This window comes from Mustelus asterias, chromosome 12 (genome assembly GCF_964213995.1).
Source record: "Mustelus asterias chromosome 12, sMusAst1.hap1.1, whole genome shotgun sequence".
Taxonomy (NCBI): domain Eukaryota; kingdom Metazoa; phylum Chordata; class Chondrichthyes; order Carcharhiniformes; family Triakidae; genus Mustelus; species Mustelus asterias.
This window is the reverse complement of record NC_135812.1, coordinates 6,089,789-6,108,272: the sequence shown is the minus strand read 5'-3', so window position 1 is coordinate 6,108,272 and position 18,484 is coordinate 6,089,789. Positions and strand designations below refer to the sequence as shown.

At 42.0% G+C, this 18,484-nt stretch overlaps 1 protein-coding gene across 1 annotated transcript in view; it reads left to right on the top strand.

The window, feature by feature from the left end:
* Positions 1-18,484, top strand: part of med13a (mediator complex subunit 13a) — a 174,486-nt gene that overhangs the window by 26,640 nt on the left and 129,362 nt on the right. Inside the window, exon 3 of the mRNA XM_078224634.1 lies at positions 16,676-16,760. Within this exon, the coding sequence (XP_078080760.1) occupies positions 16,676-16,760 (85 nt within the window). The remainder of the gene's footprint in view (positions 1-16,675; positions 16,761-18,484) is intronic.

Genomic DNA, 18,484 nt, shown 5'->3' with positions numbered 1-18,484 from the left:
TACTGCATCTATGTGATGCCAGTCCCTGTTGACTAGTGGAAAACTTTCCAACTGTAGCCCTCAAACTCTAAATAATGAACCTCGTGCATTGATGGTAGGTGTAACATTTGACTTGTTTTACATTTGTATTGTAAAACCAAAATCAGTGGTTTTATTACTTTGCTGCTGACACTGATCTTCTTGCTGGCTATATGAATGCCTTTTAAACTTGCTGTTTACTAGCATGTAATGTGACTAGAACAACTGTTAGCACTTTGGGTTGCTAGTCAATTGCAACTGCTAAGCGTTGTGACTTGTAAAAACACACTCGTTTGTTTTTAACTTGGTGGTCTTTGAGAACAAAAGACACACGTCAACTTGCAAGAGGTTTTTAAAATGTGCTTCTAGGTGCCAATGTTTTTTTTTTGTGATTGGAAGGAACCTCTGCCATAACTTTTTTTTTGAGCCTGAGCTGCAAAGCTTGTATGTACCTTGCTTCATGTTGCCAGATCTCCAGTTTTAGTTAAGAACATGTGTAATCTTATACAGTGAATCAATTGTTTTCATTTTGGGTTTATGTAAGATCTAGGTTTGAATATGTTTTGGTGGGCAGGGGGTGGGGTTGGTAGACTGCATCTTTCTGTATATACAATGTGTGAAAGGTACTACTTGCCAAAATCATGTCGGAAATACTCAATTAGTAATGTGCAGTTGGGTAATGCTGAAAGACTATTACTTTGGGGAGTAGAGGGATGATTTTGCTATGCTGTATGCGTCCTTCTGTGCATTAGAAACGATGTGCTGGTCAAAATAAATTAATTGGATTTAATGAGTGTATTATTGTAATTACCGCATATAAAATTTTCACTGCTTAGAAATTCACGGCTGTTTTCAGATTTAATATTTTTTTTTATTGGCAATTTGTGTAGTTCGATTGTTGAACAATTGACTGAGAAGTTTGAACTTTGATTCCCAGTGTTGGCTACAATGATAGTTTAACTGCTGGCTGGGTGTCTTTTTTCAATGCTAATTATTGCCTCCAGATAGAACACCATGGATGTTTCTCATGAAGTTGATAGAACCTGATTCTCTGGGGTGCAAAGACTAATTGCATCATCCCAACTGAGATTTGCTGACTGGGAATTGGATCTGAGACTTTCCTGGGGTATATGGCTCCGCTTCTTGCCAAATAAACCTGCAGAACCTCAAAGGACATGAGAACTGTAAATATCTAAATAGAGAAATTATTTTCTATTTATTTGGAAAATATGCTTTCACTTGCACTGATCAATCAGGTTCCAATTTTGGCCTAACATGGCCTTGTACAAGTGTAGCACTACTACTTACCTCTTGTACTACATTGATTTAAAAAAAAACAACTAGCACAGCAGGGAGGGAGGGGGTCAGTTTTTCAGTGACGGTGCTGTTTTTGGTTATTCAAGAGCAGGTATTCATCCCCTCCCATATGCTGACAAGATGATTCTAGATAGACAAACAATGGCAAGCTTATCAGTGTTTTGTGCGGTATGATTTTTAACTGTTGCAGTATCTGGGGCTCCAACTGCCATCTAATTCTCTGAGCTTGGGTAGCTAAACCTGTATCCCTAATGGAAGCATTTGTGTACACAAGGGGAGAAAAGTTCTGCTTATGCTGATGTCTTAGTGTAGTTTGGAAACAAACCTGTTGAAAGGTACCCACATGTCTGGATATATCTGACTATTCATTACATTCGAGTCTGCTGATAGAAAGGAAACTAAACAGTCCACAAAAGGATACAGATAGTTTGAAGTGGGTTGGGTAGGAAGATTGTTATGGGTACGTGACTTGGGATATCAAGTACGTGCTAGCTCAATGACACTTCACAGGAAGAATATCCACATGGGACCTCTGTTCTAAGGCCAAGCACACCTTATTCTGGGCCATCCAGGCAGGGGAGGCAGATTCTTAGAATGCTTGACACAGTCGATGCTGAAATGTTTCAAATGAGATCTAAACTCCACCCTATTTGCGCTCTCCTCACAGCTGGCACTTATGGAACTGAACCTCAACAAGGAAGAGAAAATGCTGTATTCGACACTGTTGTCCTTTTCCACCTTGATCCCTTCAAATATTCCCCTGCACCTAAAGTAATCTGCGCTAAACATTATAAATGACAGTGTACTACACAAGCCAATGCAAATGACCCAAGTTGGGAGTTGCTCTTCCTTCACTGTATCCCAACTGGGATAATAAACGCAAAGCAACCAACATATTGCACTCTGCATCAATGCTGTTTATACTCTATTTTTAATTCTAACTTCAACTCCTAACTTTGCCCTTTGCCACCCTTGACTGAAATACTTTTTTTGCAATTATACTTCATCTCAACAAAGACGAATGGATTTCTGGATGATTCTCCCTCTTTTTTTCACTGGAAAAAATGTTTGGTCTTAATTTGATGGTTCTCTGACGACATGTCCGTTACACAATCTATATTTTCTTTGAACATTATTATTATCCCAGTTAGAATAGAGTGAAGGAAGAGCAACTCCCAACTTGGGTCCTTTGCATTGGTTAGTGCAGTACACCATCATTAATAGTGTTTTGCACAGATTACTTGAGGTGCAGGGGAATATTTGAAGGGATCAAAGTGGAAAAGGACAATATTGTGTAAAATACAGCATTTTCCCTTGTGAAATTTTACAACCATACTTCATTTTGGTTTTTGAAGTAGTTAAGATTTCAGGTTTAGTCAATACATTGAGGATCAATTATTTTTGATAAATGAAAATTAATCACAAAGCAAGCTAAGAATGTCACCATAATGCATTCTGTAGAATCATATTTCAGTAGTGAGTTAATATGCAAACTTGTGTATTAAATTTAAGAAAGGAGTAATGTATTATAGAAGAACAAAATCTTGCACCTGGTGCTTTCTCTCATAGTAAGAAGTCTCACAACACCAGGTTAAAGTCCAACAGGTTTATTTGGTAGCAAAAGCCACTAGCTTTCGGAGCGCTGCTCCTTCGTCAGGTGAGTGGGAGATCTATTCACAAACAGGGCATATAAAGACACAAACTCAATTTACAAAATAATGGTTGGAATGTGACTCTTTACAGGTAATCAAGTCTCGAAGGTACAGACAATGTGAGTGGAGAGAGTGTTAAGCACAGGTTAAAGAGATGTGTATTGTCTCCAGACAGGACAGTTAGTGAGATTTTGCAATCCCAGGCAAGTGATGGGGGTTACAGATAGTGTGACATGAACCAAAGATCCCGGTTGAGGCTGTCCTCGTGTGCGGAACTTGGCTATCAGTCTCTGCTCAGCGACTCTGCGCTGTCGTGTGTCATGACGGCCGCCTTGGAGAACGCTTACCCGAAGATCAGAGGCCGAATAGACAAAAGGCGGGTAACTACAGGCCGGTTAGCTTAACGTCTGTAGTTGGGGAAATGCTGGAATCCATCATTAAAGAAGAAATAGCAGACCATCTGGATAAGAATGGTTCGATTAAGCAGACACAGCATGGATTCATGAGGGGAAAGTCGTGCTTGACGAACTTGTTGGATTTTTATGAAGATGTGACTAGTGCGGTTGATGGAGGGGAACTGGTGGATGCGGTGTTTTTGGATTTCCAAAAGGCGTTTGATAAGGTGCCTCAAAAGGTTGCTGAAGAAGATTGGGTCACACGGAGTTGGGGGTAGGGTGTTGGTGTGGATTGGGGATTGGCTATCCGACAGGAAGCTGAGAGTCGGAATAAATGGGTGCTTTTCTGGTTGGCAGATGGTAACTAGTGGCATGTCGCAGGGATCGGGACTGGGGTCTCAACTATTTACCATTTATATAGATGATCTGGAGGAGGGGACTGAGTGTAGGGTAACAAAGTTTGCAGATGACACAAAGATAAGTGGAAAAGTGAATCGTGTGGAGGGCGTAGAAGGTCTGCAGAGAGATTTGGACAGGCTGAGTGAGTGGGCGAGGATCTGGCAGATGGAGTATAACGTTAACAAATGCGAGGTTATTCACTTTGGAAGAAATAATAGCAAATTGGATTATTATCTAAATGGAAAGGAATTACAACATGCTGCTGTGCAGAGGGGCCTGGGGGTCCTTGTGCATGAGACGCAAAAACCCAGTCTGCAGGTGCAACAGGTGATCAAGAAGGCAAATGGGATGTTGGCCTATATCACAAGGGGGATAGAATATAAAAGCAGAGATGTCTTGCTGCATCTGTACAGGGCATTGGTGAGGCTGCAGCTAGAATACTGTGTGCAGTATTGGTCCCCTTATTTGCGGAAGGATATATTGGCCTTGAAGGGAGTGCAGAGAAGGTTCACCAGGTTGATACCAGAGATGAGGGGTGTTGATTATGAGGAGAGACTGAGCAGATTGGGTTTGTACTCGTTGGAATTTAGAAGGTTGAGGGGGGATCTTATAGAGACCTATAAGATAATGAAGGGGCTGGATAGGGTAGAGGTAGAGAGATTCTTTCCACTCAGAAAGGAAGCTAGAACTAGAGGGCACAGCCTCAAAATAAAGGGGGGTCAGTTTAGGACAGAGTTGAGGAGGAACAACTTCTTCTCAGAGGGTGGTGAATCTCTGGAATTCTCTGCCCACTGAAGTGGTGGAGGCTACCTCGTTGAATATGTTTAAATCATGGATAGATGGATTCCTGATCGGTAAGGGAATTAGGGGTTATAAGGATCAGGCGGGTAAGTGGAACTGGTCCACTTCAGATCAGCCATGATCTTATTGAGTGGCCGGGCAGGCCCGAGGGGCTGGATGGCCTACTCCTGCTCCTATTTCTTATGTTCTTATGAATGTCCGTGACTGCTGAAGTGTTCCCCAACAGGAAGAGAACACTCTTGCCTGGTGATTGTCGAGCGGTGTCCATTCATCCATTGTCATAGCGTCTGCATGGTCTCCCCAATGTACCATGCCTCGGGACATCCTTTCCTGCAGCGTATCAGGTAGACAACGTTGGCCGAATTGTAAGAGTATGTACTGTGTACCTGGTGGATGGTGTTCTCACGTGAGATGATGGCATCCGTGTCGATGATCCAGCACGTCTTGCAGAGGTTGCTATGGCAGGGTTGTGTGGTGTCGTGGTCACTGTTCTCCTGAAGGCTGGGTAGATTGCTGCGGACAATGGTCTGTTTAAGGTTGTGTGGTTGTTTGAAGGCAAGAAGTGGGGGTGTGGGAATGGCCTTGGCGAGATGTTCGTCTTCATCAATGACATGTTGAAGGCTCTGGAGAAGATGTCGTAGCTTCTCCGCTCCGGGGAAGTACTGGACGACGAAGGTTACTCTGTCCACCGTCTCCCGTGTTTGTCTTCTGAGGAGGTCGGTGCGGTTTTTCGCTGTGGCGTGTCGGAACTGTCGATCGATGAGTCGAGCGCCATATCCTGTTCTTATGAGGGCATCTTTCAGCGTCTGGAGGTGTTTGTTGCGATTCTCCTCGTCTGAGTAGATCCTGTGTATACGGAGGGCTTGTCCATAGGGGATGGCTTCTTTAACATGTTTAGGGTGGAAGCTGGAGAAGTGGAGCATTGAGAGGTTATCCGTGGGCTTGCGGTACAGTGAAGTGCTGAGGTGACCGTCCTTGATGGAGATGCGTGTGTCCAAGAATACAACTGATTCTGGAGAGTAGTCCATGGTGAGTCTGATGGTGGGATGGAACTTGTTGATGTCGTCATATAGTTGTTTCAATGATTGTTCCCCATGAGTCCAAAGGAAGAAAATGTCATCGATGTATCTAGTGTATAGCATCGGTTGAAGGTCCTGTGTGGTGAAGAGGTCTTGTTCGAACCTGTGCATGAAGATGTTGGCATATTGAGGTGTGAATTTGGTCCCATGGCTGTTCTGTGTGTCTGCATGAAGAACTGGTTGTTGAAGGTGAAGACATTGTGGTCCAGGATGAAGCAGGTGAGTTGTAAAATTGCATCTGGAACTGGCAGTTGTCGGCGTTGAGTACTGAGGCAGTTGCAGCAATGCCATCGTCGTGGGGGATGCTGGTGTAGAGTGTCGAGACATCCATTGTGACCAGGAGTGCTCCTGGTTCAACTGCTCCATGTGTGCTGAGTTTCTGTAGGAAGTCCGTAGTGTCGCGACAAAAGCTGGGGATTCTTTGTACAATGGGCTTCAGGATGCCCTCGACGTAGCCGGAGGGGTTCTCGCACAGGGTCCCGTTCGACAATCACCAGGCAAGTGTGTTCTCTTCCTGTTGGGGAACACTTCAGCGGTCACGGGCATTCGGCTTCTGATCTCCGGGTAAGCGTTCTCCAAGGCGGACTTCACGACACACGACAGCAGCGCAGAGTCGCTGAGCAGAGACCGATAGCCAAGTTCCGCACACATGAGGATGGCCTCAACCGGGATCTTGGGTTCATGTCACACTATCTGTAACCCCCATCACTTGCCTGGGATTGCAAAATCTCACTAACTGTCCTGTCCGGAGACAATACACATCTCTTTAACCTGTGCTTAACGCTCTCTCCACTCACATTGTCTGTACCTTCGAGACTTGATTACCTGTAAAGACTCGCATTCCAACCATTATTTTGTAAATTGAGTTTGTGTCTTTATATGCCCTGTTTGTGAATAGAGCTCCCACTCACCTGACGAAGGAGCAGCAAGCGCTCCGAAAGCTAGTGGTTTTTGCTACCAAATAAACCTGTTGGACTTTAACCTGGTGTTGTGAGACTTCTTGCTGTGTTTATCCAAGTCCAACGTCGGCATCTCCACATCGTGGCTTTCTCTCATGACACATTCTAGCTAGGTTGTGGGGAAAGTGATCAATCGTTTCTTAAAGCATCTGAATAACCCTGGATTAATCTAGTGGATCTCTTGGCAACCAGTACAGAGCAACCTTGGCTGAGGCGGGGGAACAAGGATTCTTATTTCCTCTTCCACACGTGGAATGGGGTGGGTGAAGAAGTGCTGATTTAGGAAATTGTCCTGTTTGCCCACTCAAAAGCATGTACTAAGTTGCAATTTATCAGTAGTTACGAAGTACAAAAATGTTAATTAAAATGATGCAGTATCTGCCAAGTTTAAATGGAAGTTTATTTTGGAAGACTGGTGAAATTGTGCAGGAAGATTATCCTATTCCCAGTATTTCAAACGGTTGACATTGGCATGACAGTATTTAGCAAGTTCATTATGAAGCTGTACCAGATTAATACAAGTTTAAATTGTTCTGGCTTTAAATGCAGAGCTACTTGATAATTTCCATTGGTCTGTTGATGGTTATGAAACGTGAAAGGGAAGGTGTAGTTGATGTAATTTCACTTTTGCGTCACCATTTTTTATTTTGCAGTTTGACAATTGAGATGCATTATATACATAATAGAAGCAGGAGTAGGCCCTTCAAGCCTGCTCCGCCATTCATTATGATCATCTTTTAATTCAATACCCTGATCCCACATTTCTCCTCAGCCCTAAAGGTTTACTCCTTATTCTCCTATGACCTCTAGTTCTGGACTCCCCCACCATTGGGAACATTCTGATTCTACCTGTGTTATCCTGTTAGAATTTTAGGTTTCTATGAGATCCCCTCTCACTGTCCTAAACTCCAATGAGTATAATCCTAATGGACTTAATCTCTCCTCATGACAGTCCTGCCATCCCAGGAATCGGCCCGGTAAACCTTCACTGCACTTCCTCTATAGCAAGAATGTCCTTCCTTGGGTAAGGACACCAAAATTGCACATACTACTACAGGCGTGGCCTCACCAATGCCCTATACAATTGCAGTAAAACATTCCCATTCCTATACACTCATCCTCTTGCTATGAAGGCCAAATATCATTTGCTGCCTTTACTGCCTGCTGTGCGTGTGCGCTTACTTTCAGCAACTGATGCAAAAGGACACAAAGGTCTTGCTGAGTATCCACCTCTCTCCATTTACATCCATTCGAATAATCTGCTTTCCTATTTTTGCTACCGAAGTGGATAACCTCACATTTATCCACATTATACTGCATCCACTGTGCCACTCACACTCAGCCTGTCCAAATCATCTCTACAACCTCCTCAGTGCTCACCCTCCCACTCATTAGGAAAATTTGGCCCCATTTATTCCAACTCTTTGCTGCTTGTCTGCTAAGCAATTTTCTATCCATCTCAAGACACTATCCATAATCCATACACTTTAACTTTGCATGGTAATCTGTTATGTGCGACCTTGTTGAGAAGCCTTCTGAAAGTCTAAATGAACCACATCCACCGGTTCTCCCTGGTCAACTCTACTAGTTACATTCTCAAAAGAATTCCAATAAATTTGTGGAGCATGATTTCCCTTTTGTAAATCCATGCTGATTTTGTCAGATTTATGCCCCAGCTTTCCAAATGCTGCGCTTTAAAATCCTTCAAAATGCACTTAGCAGCTTCTTTACTACAGACATTGGGCTCGCTGGTCAGTTCCCTCTTGCTTCCCTTTTTTAATAGCAGATTTACATTAGCTACCCTCTAATCTGTAGGAACTGTCCTGTGCGAATTGTTCCAGAGTCCAAATAATTTTGGAAAACAACCACCAATGGATCTACTGTTTCTAGTTCCATTTCCTTAAGTACTCTGGGATGAAGATTATCAGGCCCTGGAGATTTATCTGCCTTCGCATTTCCCCCAAACCATTTCTCTACTAATACTGATTTCCTTCAGCTCCTCACAACTTGTGTTTCTCAAATTCTGGTACATTGCTTCTGTCTTCATAAAGGAAGACATGAATAAAGTATGAATGATCGGTCGCTACACAACCACAATTAAATTTTTGGGTGAGGAAGCCGAATGAGTCACACAAGCAAGACTTACAAAGCTCTCTTTCTCTTCAGCTCATTACTACTGTTCCCTTGTTTATTTAAACTCTTTATCTGTTAATACCACAAATCTGCCTGATATGCATAATCACTGCATGCAACTATGTATACATCCCCTGATTCACAAGGATATGAAGTAAATGCATCCATTTCACTCAATTTTCTTAATGAGCGATGTTGCTCCTGTATTTTTCATTTTGTCTTTTGTGTGCTTTGGGTTGGGTCTTTATGGAATTTGTTGCCAGTGTTTTAACGCCCAACTGTGCGCTCTCATTTGCACTATCTACAGATCCTGCAGTTAAGCACTGGGCTTGAGTTTGAAAATAGTTGCTGATTTATATCTGAAATTCCTGGCAGCCACCCCCTTGAATCTCATGACTTGATTTAATCCACCAATAGATATTTATCTACACTTCCTAAAAGTAAAATTTGCTACCCTTTGGCAGGTTAGCATCCAGTTATAATTTTTAATGGTCTAATAGCAGTGTGCCATGTTTTAAGCAATTTTATAAAGGGAATACCAAGTCATATTTAAAAATTTCAAATCATTTTTGGAAATCTGTTCACGCTCAAAGTTCAGGGAACCAGAGATGTCTAGGACAATTCAGGACTGGATAAGGAAGAAGAGAGAGGCTTTTAGAATGTCCAAAGGGGCAATTCAGCTGTGGCCCTCGAGGAATATTGGTAGAAGGAACTTTAGAAAGCAATTAGAGCAAAATGGGGGCATGGCAAAAGGACTTGCAAACAAGATTAGGGAGGTATTGATGGGCTTAAAGCGGGACAAATTCCCAGGCCCGGGTGAACTGTATCCCAGACTGCTGTGGAGGTGAGGCAGGAAATTGCAGGAGCTCTGACACAAAGTTGTAATTCCTCTCTGGCCACGGGGCAAGTGCCAGAGCACTGGAGAATGGCTAACGTGGTTCCACTTTTCAAGAAGGGTGGCAGACCAGTGAGTTTCATGTCAGTGGTAGGGAAACTATTGGAGAAAATTCTGAAGGTGAGAATTAATTTCCACTTGGAAAGGCATGGATTAATTAGGGACAGTCAGCATGGCTTTGTCAGCGGAAGGCCATGCCTAACAAATTTGATAGAATTTTTCAAAAATGTGATTGTGTGATGTGATGAGGGAAGTGCAGTTGTTGATGTAGTTTATATGGATTTTGGCAAAGCCTTTGACAAGGTCTCCCATGGGAAACTGAGAAGGTTGAAATACATGGAATTTGGCGAAACTTGGCAAAATGGATCTGAAGCTAGCTTAGGTTGTTTGAGTGACTGGAGGCCGGTGTCCAGTGGCATAACGAGGCTCAGTGCTGGGATCCTTATTGTTTGTAATATACATAACTGATATAGGTGGAAAGGGGGGGCATGGGGGTGAAAGAGAGGTGAGAAATGATGAAAAGTTTGCAGATGACGCCAAGATTGGTAGGGTGGTTAATAGTGAAGCAGGTTGTAGGTTACAGAAAGATATAGATGGGTTGGTCAAATGGGCAGAACAGTGGCAGTGGGTATTTAACCCAATAATATAAATAACAAAGCAAGGGAGTATTTAATGAACAGTAGGAAACTAGGAAGTTCAGAGGAACAGCGGGATCTTGGGTACTACTTCACAGATCCCAGAAGATGGTAGAGCAGGTGAATAGGATATTTAAGAAGACATGTGGGACACATACTTTTGTCAGTCATGGCAGAGTATAAGAGCAAAGAAGAAATGTTGAGCTGCACAGAACGTTGGTTAGGCCACAGCTGGAGTACTGGTTGCAGTTCTGGTCACCTCATTATAGGAAGGATGTGACTGCACTAGAGGGGGTACAGAGGGAATTCACCAGGATGTTGCTTGGGATGGAGTATTTGGGCTATAAGGAGAGACTCGACAGGCTTGGATTGTTTGCAAAGAAGGCTGAGGGGGGAACGTGATTGAGGTGGATGGACAGGTTGAATAGGAAGCAGCTGCTGCCTGTTGTTGAGGGGTGGGAAACTAAGGGGATTTGAGAAAATACTTTTTCACTCAGGGTGGTGGGGAATCTGGAATGCACTGCCTGGGAAGATAATGGAGGCCAGAAACCTTACAAGTATTTGGATGAGCACTTGAAACACCATAACATTCAAGGATGTGTGACAGGTGCTGGAAATAGGATTAGTGCGACTTTAGTGGTGGTCATTTTCAGTGCAGACTTGATGAGCTGAAGGACCTTTTCTGTGTTGTACCATCTGACGCTGAGAATTGTAGCTTCATCTTTGCAAAGGAAATATTTGTCTCTTGCAAACACTTCCTGAATTCTATTTTAATCATGGTTCAGCAATTGAATGTAACCTTTATTGTAGCAAGTGCAGAATATTGACATCTTGCTAGGATATCTATAGTGTGTAATGTGGATACAAAGACAAAATTTACTCCATATGTATCCCCTTGAGCAATTTGGGGGGGCGGGGGGGTGGGTGAAAAAGGAGGAACACTTCTAAAACTATAGACCAAGCTCTCTCATTCTGCACCAAGCCAAAGAAAATTCTGTGGCAAGAGAATATCGACATGCATTCAACTGCCAGTAATGTAAATGTGCACTTTGGCTGCACTAGAGGAAGGGTATGTGCAACATTTGCATTTTCTGCAGCAATGATTCCTGACTGCGAGGGGAGCCTTTCATAAGGAAGTAATTCCATGATTTTTAGCGGGGACATGTCATTTTACTTAGCATTTTTTTTTGTTTTAGTATACATCTTGACATCCACATTTTGAAAGGCCTCTATTTTCTCCCACATATCTATTTATTGTCTAGGTTTCTGAGACATACAGGAAAGTGAATAGCATGAGCATTTCGTGTTACAAGCTTGTGTTTTCTTGTTGACACCTCTTCTTACGAAACTACTTTTGGCTATCTCTATCATTCTTCAATCAGCCATCTCCTGTTTTCATTTATCCCAAATGGACAAACTTGCTATTTGTTCCAGTGTGATACAATTCACTTTCATCCTCACTTTCTTCTAATGTATTCCTTTGCACTATTATTTTGTCTTTTTGGTGTTCTACACTTCTAGATTTTATTTGATCTACAATATTTTGTAGGGCTTCTTTGATTCTGCATTGACACTGTCATCTGTGTACCATTGTTTATGTTCTAATTTTCACTCCTGGAAATGTATCTAATTCTCTGAATATATATCCTTTGTACAGATTGAATAATTTTGGCAGCAATACACAGCCCTGTACTCTATTCCCTTAACATATATCTGATCATTCCTCCTCTACGCATATCTGATTATTCCTCCTAACCTGATGCTATTTGATCCCAATACATGGTCTAGGTAAATCTCCTCACTATCTTTACTGTCAATGTCATGTTTCAGCAATACACCTATTAACTTTTGATTTTGAACAGTCTATGAAGCATATGTACACGCTCTTGTTGTTTTTTTGATATTTATTGAAGATTGCTATGGGGTTAAATAGTCTCCCTCTTCCTACTCCAGGTCTAAATCCAGACTGTTTCACCAATTTCTGCTTCCGATATTATTATTTCAGGAGCACTTTAATGAGGTGACTCATTAAGCTTTAGGTTTCTTGGGTAACTTGACAATGATTGTCTCAAGTCACTTGGAATGTATTTTATTTCAATTTCTGTTATCGCATCTAATTCTGTTTCTCCAAGGGCTTTTTAATCTTTTGTTACTTTATCTCTGCCCGGAGCTTTTCCTGTACTCATCGATTACAAAGTGTTTTTTACATCTGATATCATGTTTTGTCCATCTTTTGCCTCCATCTTGAGGACTTCCTTGTGAACCATTCACTTGTATATTCCATCCATCTTTTTCTACTTCAACCCTTTTAAACAATATTCTACCATCTTTGTCTTTTATGCACCCAATATCCTTGACAGATAACAGGTGTGGGTGCATAAAAGACAAATATGGCAAAATGCTGTTTGAAATGAATGTAGTAAAGATGGGCAATATAAGTGAATTATACTGTCAATGCTTTCAAATGGTCTTGGAATTGACAAGCAAATATGGTCAGCAAATCTACATATTGGGCATTGAGTACAACATACCTTGATGCTCCACCAGTGGATGTCCTGGTTCCAGGCTGTTTTTTTTTCCAAACGTATCTGGAGAGAGAATTGTAGATCAGTGTGTTGGAGTACTGGATTGTAATTTTGTAATGGAACCAGTCTGAAGTAATTGCATTAAGTACCCTACAAGGTCCAAGGCTTGATGGTATCCTGCTTTGAGTATAATGGGAAAAGCTTTTACCCCTCCTGGTTTCTTCTGTCACTGCTGAAATGTTAAAAGGTTGTATCCCAGTGAAAAAGCTACTGTACTGTTTGTGAAAATGTCTAAACAGTAATATTGTATTACAACCTTGAACTCTGACCAGGTGTTTTGTTACTTTATAACTTTTTGTTTTTATGAACATCTATCTGTTCTGTTTCATGAGCTCTTTGTTCCCTTGTGTTCGAGTCATGCCAAAAGGCATCAGGAAAACTGTTGCAATGCTGAAATTGCAACACTGCATGGGTGATTAAATGTGTATTATGTGTGGGACTGTAACAGCACAAATCTGGCATTTTGTTCAGGCCAGCTGGATTTTGGCTTTCAATTTTTTGGGTGCCAAGTTTCTGATTGACCCCAAGGGGTCTTTGGCACTTGTGTTCCTATATTTGCTGCACTTGGTGTGCTACAAAATACTGTTTAACGCATTGGCAATGTGCTTGGTCAGAGGCTTAAATATACAGATTTGCTTCAACTCTAATTACAATTTGTGGAGGATTTGTTTCCAGACTGTACCTGAACTTGTAGAGGATAACTTGATCTCAAAATTGAATGGGATGTGATTTTCTTTTACTGCTGCTTATTCAGAAAGCCATTGGTGATCATTATTAAATTGCATGCACCCGAGCAGCACTTAAAGGTAAATACCAGTGAGTTTGCAATGAATATCTTAACTCCTTAATTGACTCACAGGATAACCTTGAGTTATACAGTGCATGGTGTTTTCCAATTATGGAATTGTCCAATGGGGAATAAAGCCTTTTAGAACGGATTTTTTTTTTCATAGTACAGATTGTGCAGTTCCATGAAAGGAAGACAAGGTGTGGTAGTTTCTAAAAGATCTTAACACACATGTCAGTAAAATGGTTATTCACTGGTTTCGTACCACTGACTGACTACCCCAGATTGATTAACTTTGTCACTGGGAAATTTTCTCTTCCAGTAAGGGAAATGAAAATTGCGCAAATTTTAAATTGTGCAATGTAACCAAGGCACTTTCTTGAGCCTACCAAATGTGCCAGTTCGGTGAACTAGCAATTTATTTTGCATGAGTCATAAAATTGTAAGCTACTTGACTGCTGACACACATTCAGATATAACTTGAAATCCATGTATAAAAATACGTATAATGTAAATCCAGTTTATTAAGATTGAGCCCCGCTTGGATTGTTGAGGGGTTTATTGCCTAGTTAAAGTCCATTGGTAAATCCAGTCAAGTTAATATTTACCCAGCTTCTGCTGCCTGCTTTTGGCAGCAGTTGCAGTTTTCTGTTCTACAATGCTCAGCTTCAATGTCTGCCAAGAGTGTCAAAACTCACTACTAACTGATCCCACCCTCGCTAATGCTAGAATTCTCAACGCAGCACTTTTTATCAGGTGCCTACATGGGAACCGCACCTTTTTTCTTGCTGTTGAAATTTTCTCTAGCATGCAAGTGCGGGTAGCTTGCATCATCACATTGGCAGTGATAGTATGAGCACCAGCATTGGCTAGTTAAGAATTGCTTGCAGAGTGTTCTCCTTGACAGTAGATGGTCCTGATTATGGTACGCATGGCCATTTGGCACAATGGCATTAAACTGAATTCTGAACCCTCTAGTGCACTACAAATCAGTTACCTTGTTTAACACAAACATCTTTCTGAATGTTGACTGTAAAATTTTATTTCTGATAGGTAACTGATAATTAGCTACAAGGCAGTTCAGTTGATATAACTTCACCGAATTGAGTTTGTGAACTCCACCTACAAAATCACTCTTCTATTAGAAGCTTAATGCCAAACCTTTATTTATGCAGTGACTATTTTGCACTTGTTCAGTACTTTCCAACAGTTATGCAGTTGAAATGAGTTTTGTAAAAGCAACCATGTGACCTCTGCAAAAGATTAATCAGCACAGTAATGTGTACTTTTCATTGTAGTGGAGATATTATAAATTTTCTTCACACTTGCATTGAATCAATGTCTTTCTTGGATCTGTTCTCCAGTGCTCCTGCCAAATTGTAGAAATCTTGATTTTTAACTTGTGAAACAGTTAATCAGATGTAGCTTGTGCATTGAATGAGTGGATGGTATTAAAATAGGCAAGTATTTCTTTTAGGAAATAATTTGCTCTCAATTGAGAAGGGATACCTTGCTCACTTAATAATCCATCAGTCTGAAAGTCTGGGGACAAGCTTATCTTCTAGCAATGAGCTGGACATTTGCGCTTGAACTTGGTTCTGCTTGTGGTTTGTGTTAAACTGTCTTATAATCCATCTATAAAATTCTGTAGATTTTTTTTGCTTTCAGCTTTTTATTTCCACGTGCTAACCAGTTTTATTCTCTCATCATATTTCTTGTCAAGAATGATGTTTACAACTCTTTTTTTCTAAAACTTTTTCTAGTGGCGTGTCACTTGATTGGCAAGACTTGAAAACCAGCCCCTCTGGTCCATCCTCTAGGCAGACCAAAGAACCAGGGGAGAAGCAGTTCCTGCATAGTCATGGCAGAAGCACTTGACAGTGGTTGGGCATATAAAAATCAAACCTGCACCGGCAACAATCCCACCCAGGCCCTATCCCTGTATTTACCCCACATATTTACCCTGCTAAACCCCTTGACACTGGCCATGATAAATTGTCCCTTAATCAACCTAACCGGCACATCTTTGGAGCACCTGGAGGGAACCCACGCAGACACTGGGTGAATGTGCAAATGAGGCCAGAATTGAACCTGGGTCTCTGACGCCGAGGCAGCGCGTACAATTCTACTTTATGGATTTTCAGTTAAGATAGGAAGATGGAAAATTGGGAATGGGAGACATAAAGACAAGTAAATGTTGCAAATTCCTGGACAGAGCTTGCTGTTCTGTCAGTTCTCTAGGATTTTTGAAGACCCATATGAGCAGCACAGGTATTTAGTTACAATTATGGAGCCATCCTCGGAATGCCTATAATGATTCATTGATTATCTGAAATTAAGAAAGCTCTGAAAAAAAATTCTTAAAGATCATTGAATTTTATAACTTGATGTTGATTGTATTGGTATGTAATTGTTGTATTTGGCGATTATAGGTTTCCGTATTGTTTAAGTTGGGGGTGTCTGATCTTTTACAGGAGGGTTGCATAACTTCACCAATGCTCACCCTCCCCACTTATCCTAGTTGAGGACTGACACTGATGTATATTGGCTTGCTTGTACCATTGACGGGTTCTGTTGTAACCAACAAGTCCTGGAGTGAACTTAAAGCTGGGGCCTTCCGAGCAGGAGAGTCATCTACTGAGCCACTTCAACTCCCTGCATAGCTACATAGAACATGAAGTTTAAATTCCACATTTCCATTGATTTTCATTTGAGTTGATACCAATGGATAGGCTTAATTCACTAATGCGTCAGCTCTTAATCCAAGTGCAGAAAATAGCAGCAGGACAGAATACTAAGCAAGAAATACAAATGGAAATAGCAGCAAGTTACCTGTGACCACGGGCCACAGTTCAGAGACCGCTGGTGTCCACTGTCTCATGAAGGGTGATGGGGAGAGCAGTAATCAGAATGACTGACTGTGATCCTCAATTGATAACTAAATGCAAGTTGTCTTCCATTTGTGGATTTTTGTTTTATTAAGTGGTGTTAACGTTTTAAATTGCTATTTCATTTTTCAGTTGAAGAGGAGGGATTGTGGGAACAGGGACTGTCTTACGAATGCCGAACACTGCTTTTTAAGGCCGTTCACAACTTGCTGGAAAGGTATGTGCTATAATATCCTACAGCTGTTTGAAATATGACGGAGCTTAGTTATCATGCCTATTATTGACATACTCTACTGATCACAACTTTAAATCCATTCCTGATCACTTTGAAAAATGGTTGAAGCAGAAAAAAATTGTATACTATCTTCCTAATTGAATGAAAAATTGGGGTGGGAGTGGCATTGGAATGTTTTGTGTTGAAGAAAACAAATATGTTTTTGTACATTTTTGAAACATTTTGCATCAGCAATTTCATTGAATAATTGAATACTAGCAATCTTCTCGGGCAGTCCGTCCTGAGTCAGGGATGACTTGCTTCTCTGCTAAAAATTAGCTCTTGGGTGACTGAGGAGTCCAATGTGTGACCTACAGTCTGTCACAAATGAGGCAGATGATTGGAGTGAGTGGGTAGGGTGTCCTGGTTGCCAAGCACTCCTTTTGCTATTGATGCTTGACTTCAGCTTGCCCTCAGTGATATGACTGTGTTAAACTGCTTATCTGATGCTTTTTCTCCACTTTGGGAATGTTGGGCCAGGGATTCTCAGATGTCGGAGAGGGTGTTGCACTTTTTCAAGGAGGCTGTGTTTAAAGTTTGTTTATTATTGTCGCAAGTTGGCTTGCATAAACCTGGCAGTGAATTTACTGTGAATTTTCTCTAGTCGCCACACTCCGTCATCTGTTCGGGTAACACTGAGGGGCGGCACGGTAGCACAGTGGTTAGCACTGCTGCTTCACAGCTCCAGGGTCCTGGGTTCGATTCTTGGCTCGGGTCACTGTCTGTGTGGAGTTTGCACATTCTCCTCGTGTCTGCGTGGGTTTTCTCCGGGTGCTCCGGTTTCCTCCCACAGTCCAAAGATGTGCGGGTTAGGTTGATTGGCCAGGTTAAAAATTGCCCCTTAGAGTCCTGAGATGCGTAGGTTAGAGGGATTAGCAGGTAAATATGTGGGGGTAGGGCCTGGGTGGGATTGTGGTCGGTGCAGACTCGATGGGCCGAATGGCCTCCTTCTGCACTGTAGGGTTTCTATGATTTCTATGAATTTAACATGGCCAATGTACCTAACCAGCATGTCTTTCGGACTGTGGGAGGAAGCTGGAGTACCCAGAAGAAACCCATGCAGACTCCGTATAGACAGTGACCCCATGTGGGAATTGAACCTGCGTTCCTGGTGCTAAGAGGCAGCAGTGCTAACCACTGTACCACCATGCTTTGATGCCCATGAAGCATTTCCTCTGCACCTTTGGGGCTTGCACACCATTTCAAATCTCTGGGTAGAGCTCGTGCTTCGGGAGTCTTGTGTCAGGCGTGCAATTGATTATGGCCTGTCCAGCAGAGCTGCTCGAGCATGGTCAATGCTTCGATGCTGGGAAAGTTGACCTGACCAAGAACATGGGTGTGCCTATCCTGCCAATGAATTTGTAGCATCTTGGGTGACTGAAAGCTGTGCTGGCACATGAATTGCTGAATCACATAATTATAATGGTGCAGAAGACCACCATTGGCCCATTTTGTCTGTACCAGATCTCCAAATGATCATGACTTAGTGCTATTCTCCAGTCTTTCCCTGTTCCCTTGCACATTGTTTCTATTCAGATAATCATCATCTAATGCCCTCTTGAATGCCTCACTTGAACGTGCCTCCACCACATTTCCAGGCAGTGCATTCCAGACCCCAGCCACCCATAGAATCTTTACAGGGCAGAAGGAGGCCATTCAGCCCATCG